This window comes from Coptis chinensis, chromosome 8, assembly GCF_015680905.1.
Source record: "Coptis chinensis isolate HL-2020 chromosome 8, ASM1568090v1, whole genome shotgun sequence".
In the NCBI taxonomy this organism is placed as follows: domain Eukaryota; kingdom Viridiplantae; phylum Streptophyta; class Magnoliopsida; order Ranunculales; family Ranunculaceae; genus Coptis; species Coptis chinensis.
The window spans coordinates 44,872,931-44,887,426 of NC_141463.1; the positions used below are offsets into that span (position 1 = coordinate 44,872,931).

The window sequence follows — 14,496 nt, forward strand, 5'->3', positions numbered from 1 at the left end:
TATTATGAGTTTATGACCTTAAAAACTGGTTTCGACCGGACGAGAAGCCGTCTTGGGAGTTGGGAGAAGTAGTCTTCGGCCTTCACACAAAATTGTGAACCCCCTCTACATGTCAACAGTCGATTTTGTCCCCACTTTAAAATTCAATTCAGACGGCTGATGGACCCAAAGAAATCAGTTGCAAACTTGCAACGTGCAAGGAGCCAAGGACCTGATAACCAATTGAAACCTACAGCTTAGTCAAACTTCAGCTTATTGTGACGGGAGTTCCCACACAAGGATTTCTTGGTTTGAGAGAAATGCAGGAAATGTATACAAGAAGAAAATTGGATAAATTGATTCGTAACGGTAAAATTTTGATTTCTAACAGAAATTCCATGAACCAAGACCAGCAGAGGTTAGTGAAATGAACCTTTCTTCTCCCCATTAAAATCCACTATTATTTAGAACGATTCATCCTGCCAGCACAACATTGTATTGCATTCACTCGTGATAAGTTAGTTACCGCAAGGTTACTTCTAAGATGTGACCAAAGTCCAGCATGAATGCAAAATTGTTCATAGTGTTGTTATTATGAAGGCAATATTGCAGAAACAATAACATTCAAAGAGATTTGAATGTTTGATACAGTTTTCCCCTTTTCAAAGTTTTCATTTTTCAATATGAGGGATTGAGGGCACATTGTTTTCAACCCAAAGAAGAGTACATTTACATATTAAGAACAACTACTACGACGTGACAAATTATCATAAGCTTATTTGAGAATAAAAAGCCACATCAGAGCTCCTTAAAACTGACTACTTGGTGATCAGTGTCAGATGCAGCATAGTTGATTACCAATTCCATAAGCTTCCTGTATCTCTGTAGCTACTATAGTGACTTATGAATAATGTCATAAACAGATATCACAATCTCAGCTGTAATCAATATGATGATTAACCATTCCAGAAAATCCGACTTCCTATTTTGAAGAATTTCTTGTAGAAAACGGATATTATGCTGAAGAGAAAAATCAGAGCACATAACTAGGAGCATATCATTGAAGAAGTAACATACTTGAATAATCTGAAAATATATACAGTTTTCAAAGGGAATTTCGAAAAGCCTACCTCCACAAATTTCAACTTAAAATCAAGGCTTGCAAATCTCTGTGTCAGTTCAAATTCATCTCGAAGATATTCCCATATTTGGGCGTACTTGGCTTTCTTCCAAGCAATGTCTGACCTGGAACAGCCCAAAGGACTCACATGTCAAAAGGGAACCAATGGCTGGAAATCACATATAAAATTTTAGAGGTCGTCTGCCCAAGGATATCCTCATAGGGATGAGGGTCTGCGACTGTTGGATGTGTGATCCAACAATCTGGAAATGTAACATCCTCTCATCTTCTCTCTCATCCCTTTTGTTCTTAATTTCCAGACCGTTTGATCATACGTCCAACGGTCTGCGGACCCTCATCCCTATGAGGATATCCTTGGGGTAGCTGGAGCCAAAATTTTAAATGTCAAAAGTAAAAAGCATCCTGCTAGTTGCAACTTAAAATGTTTACTTATCCTTTCCCGCATGAACCACAGAATACGTATATATAAATAGAAATGGTATAAAAAAATTTAGAACTATCAATGTATCACAAACTTATTGAGGTTAATCATTACCCAAGACATAAAATGACAAAACTATTACAGATACACCCCCCCCCCCAAAATAAAAAAAACAATTCCATGTTTAGTCAAATTTGCTTCACTGTTAACCAACAAGTCAACTGTAAGGAAATGATTTACTAAATTACCAGTATGCCACATGATTTTGTGAAGACCAACTCAATTAACTTAACATGTGGTGTCATCTAGGCCGTCAGATTTAAGCTAATTCAACAGCCAATGTTTTATTTTATCTCCATCTTCTTCACAATCACTATCTACCACAACCGCCACCGGCCACCACGCCACAACAATATCCTCAAAATCAAACACAAAATTTCTTCCCTAATTGGTAAAAATCACCGAAGTTTTATACACCAATGGTATGCAACAAATTTCTACTGAAACAAGAGGTCAATCAATCAAATGGTTGAATACGAACAGAAGCACCTCGAACAACCCAGTTTTTGTTTCTTAGATGGTAACGAATACAAATGGTTGAATACAACACAGATCAATCAACTCTTGCAGGACACAGTTGAGCAGAGAAAAAAAAACCCATATGTGGATCAGACTCTCAAGTGCACTGAATGTGAGAGGGTTTCATTGGATAAATGACTCTTCCACCTTTGCAAGGAATATTGAAAGAAAAGTGTTGCTGCCTTAATGGAGAAATCCCATGTGAATCTTTTAGCCAGATCAATCCAATACGCCATCGTACTGATTTGATCCAAATTGATGGTATAGCAAGTACTTGCAACAATCCATGGTCAAAAAATTTGAAGGATTTGAAAATTTAAACATTACACCATGGCACAAAGTCAGGTGACCACAAATGCATCACGCCTTTATAAAGCATTCCCACCCCAACAAACATTTTTCAAAACCCACCACTCTAGACAGCATCACGCTGAACCCACTCCTACAGCCAATACTTTATACTACATATAACTCGACCATTTTCAATATAGTTGAAACTTAAATGTAGGTCGACAAGGGGAAAACGAGGTTTCTGTCAGCCATATTTAATGCTACTATCTCTTTAGATCTCCACGTGTTTTTTTCATTTTCTTGCATGAAAAGTAAAACTGCTAAGACTTGCATAAGCATTAACCATTGTCACCAAACCGGACGGGTTAATCGACATTGAAGCTGCCCAAAATCTGGACAAACAAGATTGACCCCAATATAGAACAACACAGCATGGCTGCATGAGAAGGTCCTACATAAGCAGTATGTGCTGCCTAGAAGAGTAATGCAGGAGATCCTGCAATTACTACACTAACAACAAAAATAATACACCCATAATAAAGTAAAGGATAGTATATACCATGATGAGGGTATGTCAATCACCAAGAAACTTACAATAAAAATGATTTATCTGTTTAGCTTACGAAGAAAGTGTGGATCCTCTCTGTGCATAAAATATGTTTGTCTAATTGACATCCATGGCCCACTTATGCAATGACTATGAGAAGAAACAAAATGAAGCAAGAGAATTTTATTCAACCCCATTTTAAGAAATCTGAATGAGAAAACTGATGCAAGAGGACTGCATGATTAGTACGAGGCGTTGTACCAACCAAAATTTACATGCCTTTTGAATTTAGTGCAAAGCAGAATATCTACCATGCATAAAATAAGTTTGTCTAACTGACATCCATGGCCCAAGTATGCAATGATTATGAGAAGAAATAAAATGAAGCAAGAGAATTTCATTCAATGCCTTTTAAGAAATCTGAACGAAAAAACTGATGCAAGAGGACTGCATGACTAGTACGAGGCATTGTACCAACCAAATTTAATTTGCCTTTTGTATCTAGTGTAAAGCAGAATATCTACTGGTATGATAAGGTAAGCCATTACCTCTCAAATAGTCCAAGCTTCAAAATCACATCCGCTAAATTAGAGTTTGCCTTTCCCACAAGTTGAAAAAGTTTTTTCCTTTTCATTGTAAATGTACCAGTTTTCTCCATTCCACGATTTATGTCCGTGAACTCCGCAACCATTCCATCGACCTAAACAGAAATCAATTCGTGAGTGTTGATAAAGGTCAAGTTAGACTGCCCTCACAATTAAATATGATTAAATAGGTACCTGGCGAACATAGTAATCAAGAGCAATACTTTGACCAAGAACACTGCCAATGATACGAATTCCGTCGATATCTAGATGCTGGAGCATTATATAGTCTAATCCACCACGCATCCAGGTGTGAAGAGTTGGCTTCTCTCTCACCTCATACTCTATAATTACAGAAAGTAATAGATGTGAACTATAAGTAAGTGTATATATCCAGAAGTGGAGCGTTATTAACATAAATGAACTTCCATAACTGAGGTTCCAAGATTTTGTGTACAATTGGGATTCCCTTGTACTGTAATATTATAATGTTTTTGCATGAGAGGAGGTGGTAATCTCAGAACTTAGCACCTTGCTTAGTGAGGATTACCTCGCAGAATCACATATATGACATCTAACACAAACAATATAATCCTCAAAAGGACATAACCTCTCAGTGTTTTCCACAATCTGAAACACATAAATTAGCAACACTGTTATAACATTAAAAGAACTAAACCGACATATAACGGTCCACAATAAAAGTATAAAAAAGTAACAGAAATTTTGATGACCAATATGTTCTTCTCTGACTTGATTAATGATACTCAAAATATTATAAATTTCCATTATGCTGTTGAGCTGTTCTGTTCAAAGTTATAAACACACACACACACAAGGATTGGTTCAAGTTTCAAGTGAATGCAGAGTCAAAGGAAACAATGTGTGAATATATGCATCTATACTGTATACTATATAATCTCTGGTGATCTAGATTTTGTTGTTCTTAACGGCTTAACCATATCCTATTTTAATCTTCTTTTCTGATCTAAGCTATTGACAATTTAGGAATCATACAACTGGCACTTGCAAAGCTTTTCCTTTCAGATCACAAGAAAGACAGAGAGGCTCCATGCCTCCATCACCAAGGAAAAGTTTAATTGCTTTTATTTTTCTTCTAGCCAACCTTTTCGTATGGCTAAAGACGCAGATCAAAAAGTATAGTTGGGGAATGTTTCTACTTTTAACTATAGTATCCTAGTTTCTAAAACTGATTTTCCTCAAATGATCTATTAAACATGATGTGAGTGAAAAAATATTGCTAATAAGTCTCATGAGTGGTAGCTGACATGCATCCTTACAGAAACCTAATAAATACAATGGACATCGCCTACTCTTCATGTGATGCACTCAGCATGGTCTAAGCGTCAACACAGGCAATATTTATAGTGACTTCTGTACCATGCATTTCAATGTTCACAATATTTACATATTTAACTTTCCACCTAGTCATCTTGTACTTTTTAGATTAAACTATCATTATCAAGTGCTGAAGTAACTTGAACTTGTCTGACGCACGCATAACTTTAATACCCTGGGGATCTTTAATATGCTTGAGTACCGTATTTTCCATTAGAGAAACATTCATAATAATCACACCTGAATTCCTAGGATCAACAAGGATAAGAAAGATAATTTACAAACAGATTTGGCAATAATTCCTTTAATCAGAAGTACACACTACAAGCATCTTTGCTTATGTCAGTAAATACACACTAAACCTCCTTCAAACAGATTTAGTAATAAATTCCTCTAATCAGAACTAATTGATAAAGATAGGTCCAACTAGCAAAGTTGGTAAAACCTTTGGGTGGTGATACCAGAGGTCTGGGTAGTGAACCCGCCAGCATCAATGAGTTAGTGATCTCATTTAAAACAGACATGCCAATCAAAAAAATAATTAATTAATAAAGAAGGGTTCAACAACTCACTTGTTATAGCAAGTACGCAATGCAATTGATTGTAAAACTACATGCTTTCTGCCAGTTATTTTAATATATTATAATACAAAAAGTAGGCTTAAGCTAGTTTCAATCAAGTATAACGAAGGGTTTAACCTGTGTACTTGCAAATTGACTAATAAAATCAAGACTCTTGACCGACAGACTATACATTCTGCAATCACAAATGTTTTATCCCGTCAAAGAAGCATAAGTAGCACTTGACCAAAAGTTACACGAGTTGGATTAGCCTGTGGATAAACATAAGCCTAACTTGACAGAGCTCCACCTAAAATCTATCATACAGTGCAGATAGTGAGTCACTAGCAGCTCCTAGCGTCTAGTAATAATTGTAAGACAGCAGCCACGTCGTTGTTGCAATCACAAATGTTTTATCCCATCAAAGAAGCATCAGTAGCACTTGACCAAAAGTTACATATGTTGGATTAGCCTGTGGTTAAACATAAGCCTAACTTGACAGAGGTACACCTAAAATCTATCATACAGTGCAAATAGTGAGTCACTAGCAGCTCCTAGCGTCTAGTAATAATTGTAAGACAGCAGCCACGTTGTTGTTAAAGATTATTAATGACATTATACACTACATAATTTATTCATTCGATTTAAGATCTATATAATAAGATAGGGTTTTTTTTCACACTACACAAAACTAACAAGTAGGCTAATACAAAGGACGGTCCAGATTGATTTCTGTCACCATCTAATGGTTGTTGTGTGCTGATCAACCATGAGATAAGAGTTTCAATTAATTTTTGCAAAACTGACATTGACAAAAACGGTTCCCACTTGGTTTTTTATGGGCTTTGTCACGCCAAGTCACTGGTACGAGCCCAAAAAGCATAAATTTCGATGTTTTTGTTAGATATTTGTGAGATAACATATCATGACTTTCATTCCGCCTGGGTTTTATACCATCTTCTCGCTGGGGTTATACCCATCTTCTCACCTCCAACAAATCATCGTCGCGCACTCGAGGTATCTACTCGATTCCATTTTTTTCTCCATTTTTGTTTAAATAGGTTGCAATTTTTATTTTGATTTTAATTTGGGTCAGATTCTTCAGCTGGAAGGCAACTGGAACGTTTTGTAATGGAAGGCTAGCTACTGATTTCGTATCTGAGGTATTTGGCATCAAACCATTTATACATACTTATTTGGATCCAGCTTATGGTATAGAAGACTTTGCCACTGGAGTTAGCTTTGCTTCAGTCACTGGAAGTGGTTATGACAATCTTACTTCCGATTCTGTGGTAAGTTGATGGTAGCAAATTAAGTGCCGATTATCATCATGTATCACTTTATTAGGCTATTACTTGAAAAGTTGAAATTGCTATTCCTACTTACTTCCGATTCTGTGGTAAGTTGATGGTAGCAAATTAAGTGCCGATTATCATCATGTATCACTTTATTAGGCTATTACTTGAAAAGTTGAAATTGCTATTCCTAACTTCATGTTATAGTGTGCTTTTAAATTACATTGTCCAATTTGGACTACCAATTATTAAGAAGCGTTAGGTGGTAATATTGTGTTGCCATTTTACAGAGTTATAGCAGCAACGTAGCATACGTGAAGTGTTCCATTACTCCTAATACTGTGTATGGACTACTACATATCACCTCCCTTTAACCTTAATTTATCTTAAGCTCCTCAAAAACTATCTTAAAGCTCTTCAAAAATTGGTCTGAGTTTTGATATGACTATTGCCGCAATATGACTATTTCCTCTTTTATTTTCCCCTTAAGCGAATAAAAACTATTGAAAAAGTTGTGCAATAGACTCTGATTAGCATTCCATTTAAATGTAGGTGTTTCTCATTTCAAAAGCCGCATCACTGTAAAACTCCAAGTCTGAAGTTTTTTTTTTTTTTATTATTATTATTGGTAAGCCTGTTTTAAATGAGATCAGTAACTCTTTGATGCTGGCGGGGTTCGAGCCCCAGACCTCTGGTATCATTACCCAACGGTTTTACCGACTGCAAGGGTCCCACACCTTATTAGCACTATAGTGTCAGATATGAGTTTTAGTGTTTTTGTTAAAATTTATTAAAATTAATTCACTCATCAAATCTTACTTCTGCCTGCCGCAATCTTCTCGCTGAGTGTTATTTCAATGTTACCTTCAACAAATCATCGTCGAACACTCAAGGTATGTGCTCAATTCGATTATTTTACGTTTTTTCTCCATTTCGGTACTGCTATGACTCCTTTACGGATTTTAACAATAGAAGTTCCATTGAGAAACACAAAACCTACGTATCAACCACTAGAAGGTTCAATCCTCTGCAATTGTTGCTTTGAACCACCCTTCTTAGTTTTTGTAGCATTGTCGAGACTAAAGGCTTAGCAAGACGGATGTGCAGGGGCGGTTCCTGCTTTAAGCTGACACCTTTCTTTCTTTCTTTTTATGTAAATGTCCATGTCTGTTGATAGAAGGTAGGAGTAGTAGGCATACAATACAGTAATCTCGATATCCTGTTCAGTTGTGTGGAAAGCTATGCTGAAATGAGGCATGAAGGAAGAAGGCGCAATAGCAAAAAGACAACAAAGAAGCTAGGTTCATTTGAAGGAATTTTTGTAAGGATTGCTGCTATGGGGTATGGGTACAATTGATGGAGTGGGTCATAGTTAATCTTTTTGGGGACCCTTTAAGTTAATAGTGGTAGGGTATTCTAATTGATTTGGTGACCCTTAAGATAATATTGGTATGGTATTATAATTGATTCTTTGTATAGATTTGTAGTGTACATAAATTCACATTGTTAAATGGTTTGAATTATAATACCATTATATTCTAATGAACCCAATTCGACTATTTCCTCTTTTTCTCCATTTTGGTATAAATAGTATGCATGATTATAATTTTGATAAGATTCTTCAATTTCGCAAGTTTTTCTTTGCTCAGCTATTAATTTATTTCATTATTTACATCAAATTTAATCTTTCAAATTATTTGCATTTAATTATGTAATTGTATTCGGTGCTTTTGAAATTAGGTATTCTACAATTTACTACTTCGAGTCATCATCCCGCTCTTTTGTTAGAGCTCCTTTCAAACCAAAAGAAATATTTCAGGTATAACATTTGGTTAACTTATGTTCTTAGAGCTCCCTTAAATCATATGACTTCAACTACATAAAGATATTTATATTGGCGAATGATCTGTGTTTATGAGTATTTTCATTCAGATGTACTTTAGTTTCTAAATTTATTTTATGTAGTCATTCATGGTTGCCATGATAAAAGATTTAAGGTTTGCTATTTCCAGATATTTCCTTTAATGTGATAAAATATATTGCTGTCAAATGTCAATAGTAAGAATAGGGATGTTTTCCTTTTGAGAACCATCCCTTTTGTAAAAAAAATGCTAAAGGTTCCAAGCCTGGAAAAATCATATTTATGTGGTTTACTTGCAGGTGCCAAGTTAAATTACTAGAAATTTTCAGCAACACGTTAGGAAGTTCGTACAATCATTCATCCATGGCGCATTTTTATCTATAAGGGAGGTCAATAGTGTGCAACGATCTGAAGTTAGTTCCAAGACCTCCAAATCAAATAAAGTTAGCATCAAGTAAGATGCATAGAGTGGAGAAGGAGAGAAATGAGGAGCTTAGTGGACTAGTCCCAGGTATAATATTATGTGGTGTCTTCTTTAGTGTTTAATGAGTTGTCTTTTAACTTTAGAAGTAATTTGTGTTATGTATTAATGTTAAGTTATATATCTTGGTAGGATTGATCAATGAGAATTGTATTCTTTTGATTTTTCATGATAGGATTTAGGTTTTTTGAAATGTTGAAAATACAGAGGAGACTACTCGATTTTATATAAAAAAATAAAAAAAATAAACAAACGATGATTTATGGTTGAAATTATTAAAATTGAAAGTAGTAACACCCCGTAATCTTAAGTGGTTATGAAGTATAAAACTGATGGAAATGAGTAGTGTGCCCTTATCCTTATATCCGTATAGCATCGATCCACTGCTACCATGAAGATGGTCTCTTTGGGTGTTTAATTTAAATGCAATATGTCTTGAGTAGGGCTGTCAATGGATCGGTTTGGCTCGGGTTTTGGAAAATCCAAACCCGAACCGATAAAAAAATTGAGAAACCCGAAACCGAACCGAACCGATAATATTACATTTAATCCGAAACCGAACCGAACCGATAAAATATATTGCAAACCGAACCCGACCTGACCCGAACCAAAAACTATAAAATCAATTAAATTTTAAATTAAATTAATTAATTTCAACCACAAAATTGATAAACATATACAAAATTAATCATAAATATTACTAAAATGTTATCTTATCGATTCGATTCATATCGGTTCGGTGGAGGGCAAACCCAAAACCAAACCAATATCTTATCGGTTCGGTTCGGTTTCAGGTCGGTGGAGGGCAAACCAAATTATCAAAACCCAAACCGTTTTTTATCGGTTTTGTTCGGGTCGGTTATCGGGTTATTGGAACCCATTGACAACCCTAGTCTTGAGTGCCATCTGGCACGGGCATTAACTAGATAAAATAAAAGTAGTGCTACACTGACCTACTTTTTAGACCTACTATTGCGACTCACTATTTGGATAACGTTGGTTTGCATTGAAATACACACGGACACGTATCTCGATACAAATCAATAGTTACCATTAGTAGTCGGTCAAGTAAGTCAAATTAGTAGGTTTGTGTATCGTTACTGATAAAATAATGCAAGGAAGAGATCAGTATTATCCTTTCCTTCTTACTAAATAAACAGTTTTATTCTTATAACCCTAAATAATGATATAATGTCTTTTTTCCATCTGTATACCTGTCCGACTAGATACTAGCATGATCAAAATATCAACCAGCTTTGAGCTTAGCCTATTAAAACTTGGACTTTGATACAACAATTCTAAAATAAGCTCACCATCTTTTCTCATTTCCGGAAGTAATCCTGAAGCATGTTTTTCCACAACCTTCAGGTACGCATCAACCTCTTGATCACGAATATTAAATAAGACGATGGATCCGTATTGGAAAACCACCATGTAAGAGCAGTTACTCACGCTTGAGCTCCCCTCCAGAGCCTGAAATAAGAAGCCAAGCAACCAGCTTTTAGATACACTTTACCATACAATTTTATATTTTGCTGATAAATTAACTCTTTTAACTTGGAGATTCGGAATGTGCACAGACGCACACAGGCTATGAATCAACGACTTTTGTCGTCTTATTTTCAAAGCTTTCACACATTTAGAATCATTTCAGTCTTCACAAGTTGAATAGCACCAATTCCTACAAATGACTAGTACTTTCTAAAAAGCATTCAACAGATCTTGAGAAGTTTCGAATTGCCATTTAACTCAGGTAGTTGACATTGGAGATTCAAACCCTGACACATCACATAACACATTATACATTACTGATAAACATTTAAGTTGAGAAAGAGAGAGAGACAATACATACAAAATCGGTATCGAAGCCTTAACTTGTGTTACTTAAGAATTTAAGATTTCTCCTCTATATGCAGTCTTTAGCGTGTAGGCTTTGGAGACCGGGTTAATTCCACCTTCACAATGGCAAAGCAAAGGCACGAGGTAATCCAATGCTTCTTTCACCAATTTTAGGTCACATTAGAGGAAAAATCTGGATTAGGAGGGAAAGTTGTTCTTTTTAGAAAACTGGTAGGAAGGACCAAATCCACCAGAAGGTACAACTTCAATCAAATCTGGAAGCTGTAAAGCTTATTGAGGAATGAGAAAACACGCCACTTGAAGATACATATGTCCTGGAAGTAGCCAAGGTCCAAGATGAGACAAATCAGAATATGCAAGTCATATTGAAGAACAATGAGGCCAAAGCTGCTCATCAAATGGCAGAGAAAGTTCTATTTTACAACAACTTTCATGGGGAATCTCTTTTTCTTTTCTTTTTGCGACGAACCATGGGGAACCCATTTACCTAGACAATGGCGAAGAGAAGAAAAGAACAGAACCGACAAAAAATATCACCAAAGATGAAGATGCAGTAGTTGTTTTCCCTTACAGAAGTATTAAAGGGAGGTGAAAAGGTATACGCACCCAATGCCTAAAAGGTTTCTATACGAAAAGATGAATATCTTACCGAATGTCAAAGCAAGTCTTCAAAAGCAATGGAAGTTGAAAAGTGGATATGATATACAAATAGATAACGATTGTTTCTATTTTAAATTTCACAATGAAGAGAGGTACAAGCAGTACTTGAGATGGGAACAATTTAATTGCAGGAAGACTATATATAGTTCATAACAGGTTCCATGAAGGTTAGAGCCTAAGGAAGGAAATCAAATCCATCCAAATTTGGCAAGGTTCTTTGATGTCTCAAAAAAATTATAGACTGAAAAAGGATTGAGATGTGTTGCAAGGATGGTAAGAATTCCTATGTTTCCTGAATGACACGGCAAAACAAGAAAGCCTTAACCTTCACAAAAGTGTGTTCTCAAGTATCAAGTGATATGAAACAGCGGAATAGTTTTCAATGGATATTAGGGAAACTAAGCCCTGCACAATACCCGTTGATACCCCGGCACCACAAGTGTGCAATACTTGTAAAGTCTTTTCCCACACAGAGAAGAGGTGTGAAATGATGGTTAATCAAAGATGGTGCGGAAATGGATAACACAAAGAAATAAAGCCACGACAACAGAATGGAGGCCTGTAAGTCTGTGAAAAAGAAGAACATAGTTCGCCAAGAAACAAGTGTATCTGATGAAGGAGTGACGCTCCTTTTTGCTATTGATAGTAATTGTGAAATCCATATCTATTTGCAATTCCTTACCAAACCTGTTGTCAGACTCTCTATTCATACACTTTTGCATATCCATATGTGCAATCTGGTGCATAATCTTACTTTTTTTTATCTGTTCACCCATGGGAGCACAGCCACAAGAGGGTGCTTGGTCCGACACCACTCCTCAATTTTACGTAGATAAAGCATTTGGCCTCACAAACAAGCTAGTGTTTTTGGGAATTTGAAAATCTAGTAAATGGGCAACAGAGGAATCACGATAGGAATGAGCTTCATGAAATGGTAACAACCAAACTCAAAGGAAGGGAAAGGAAACACTGATCGACCTCAAGCTGAGAAGGAAATTGACTTCCTACAATGTCCTGAGAATAAACAATTTTGGGGTACTGGAGCAAGAAGAGGACATTAGCACAGATGAGGAGGCCAGTATAGAATTGCTAAAGTAGGAGATCTCCTCAGAGGAAGGAGAAATAAACAAAAGATCGTTGGTATTTACTAGAGCACAAAAGGTCACAAAAGGACAACATAAAGAAGCTGAGAGCGGCACCAGACAATAAAAGAAAGGGAGGAAGCAAAGGAATTCAGGAAGAACGCAAAGGGACAGTAGGACTAATTCTACGGATGAGAACCTTAACCAGCATACTGAATAATAAATTTATAACCAGTAGCTATACAGAATATAAGGGGTCTTAATGACCCGTCTAGAGGTAGGGAAGTATTTAACATGGTGAACACCAACAAGATAAAGCTTTTGGGACTAGTAACAACTGAAGTACCAGAACAAACATTACGTCTTTCAACAACCTCGGGCTGAGCTGCTTACTCTAGAGAAGTATGAAGAGGATGAGAGAGGGGGAAATATGGGTCTTATGGAATCCATCTGTTTATTTAAGTGTCAAAAATCAATGGCACAAGACAAATGCTCAAATTTAAGGCGACTGTTTTTGCAGAATAACCAAAGTTTTTATCCCACATTCAGTTATGCTTCTAATGCCAAACATGAAAGGATTGCTAACCGTGGAATGTTTTTATGCCTTTGTTCCACCAATTATTCCTCAAAATATAACAAGAAGAGAAGCGAATAACCACAACAGAACGACTTCCCTTGTAAAATTGAAATGTCGAATAGCTCGGTTCCAAGGTCTAGGGCAATGGTTTAGAAGATAAACCAAGAAAGACAAGTGAGACAGACTCTTTAAGAATTCTCACAGGGCCCACGTATGTTTCTTCTAAGTTGTGCTACTTGGTTAGGTTGGTGGGTGATTTCTAACTGGCTGTAGACTGCAATCTTTTAATTAAATCGGAGTTCATAATTATAATTAAATCGTAAAATGGGGTAAAACTGACAAAATGTCCATAATTACAATCCATATGGAGTCACATTTTCCACAATGTTTATACCATTGGCAGGTAATAAAGTTTGTTTAAGGGGAAAAACAAACTTACAGTAGTATCACACTTAGTATTGCTGAATTTCAAAACAGCATAATTGGTCATTCGAGACGTAGGAGGTGTAAAATTAGGCTTGTTCTGATCAATCAAGCTTTTCAAATCAATACTGCACCAGCATTCAAAATTCAGAGAAAATAAACAAATAAATAAAAATAATAATAATAATAATAAAATGTAGCAAACCTCGTTGAAAAGAAATAAGCCCTAACAGGAACAGTAGTCTTGGGGTCATTATCTTCGATTTCATTATCTTCGGTGGCATCATAAACTTCGGAAGAAGGAGGAAGTGGGTCGTATAATTGAGTAGAAGCGATTGAAGAAAAACTACGAACAATAAAAGAAGCAATGGGAGAAAAACTGGTGGTTGTTTTGGAGAAGGAGAAACAGGAATGACGCTGACGAATGGAAGGTTGGAGGCTTTTGAGGATGTTCATGGATGGTTTCAATAATGGACAAGAGAGAATTAACCTGGTCGTTGTTTTTAATGAATAGTAATTACTCATTTTATTTCTCTCTGTCGTCTGTTTTACTTCATTTTTACAGAGTCGGTGAACACACAAACCATATATCCAGTCAAATGGATTCGAATATACTCGGATTCGGGTTCAAACCCGTACCATTCCCAGCCCTAGTCCACCGTCCACTATCATGTCCTGACAAGTAATTGTCTTAGGCCTATTTGTTTTTTGGGTTTAAGTTATATAAGACATTATAAGTTATAAACTGGTTTGTTTTTCATTTTAAGTTCCTCTTATAAGCACTTATAAAAAAAAG

At 36.0% G+C, this 14,496-nt stretch overlaps 1 protein-coding gene across 1 annotated transcript; it reads right to left on the reverse strand.

The window, feature by feature from the left end:
- Positions 1-544: 544 nt before the first annotated feature.
- Positions 545-14,266, reverse strand: LOC147481611 (sporulation RMD1-like protein, putative (DUF155)). Its single transcript, XM_086576747.1, has 7 exons — positions 13,906-14,266; positions 13,717-13,828; positions 10,412-10,571; positions 3,738-3,886; positions 3,507-3,658; positions 1,110-1,224; positions 545-999 (listed from the first exon to the last, which is right to left on the reverse strand). Exons 1-7 carry the CDS (start codon positions 14,223-14,225, stop codon positions 871-873), a joined length of 1,137 nt encoding a protein of 378 aa, XP_086432873.1. The 5' UTR covers positions 14,226-14,266; the 3' UTR covers positions 545-870.
- Positions 14,267-14,496: the final 230 nt, after the last annotated feature.

Bases quoted from the DNA above. Each gene is read 5' to 3' on its own strand.
- LOC147481611 (XM_086576747.1), bottom strand. From the start codon at position 14,225: ATGAGTAATTACTATTCATTAAAAACAACGACCAGGTTAATTCTCTCT. The intron at 3,659-3,737 runs GTACCTATTTAA...ATTTCTGTTTAG, and splicing joins TTGATTACTATGTTCGCCAG to GTCGATGGAATGGTTGCGGA. The intron at 1,225-3,506 runs GTAATGGCTTAC...GGGCTGTTCCAG, and splicing joins AAGCTTGGACTATTTGAGAG to GTCAGACATTGCTTGGAAGA.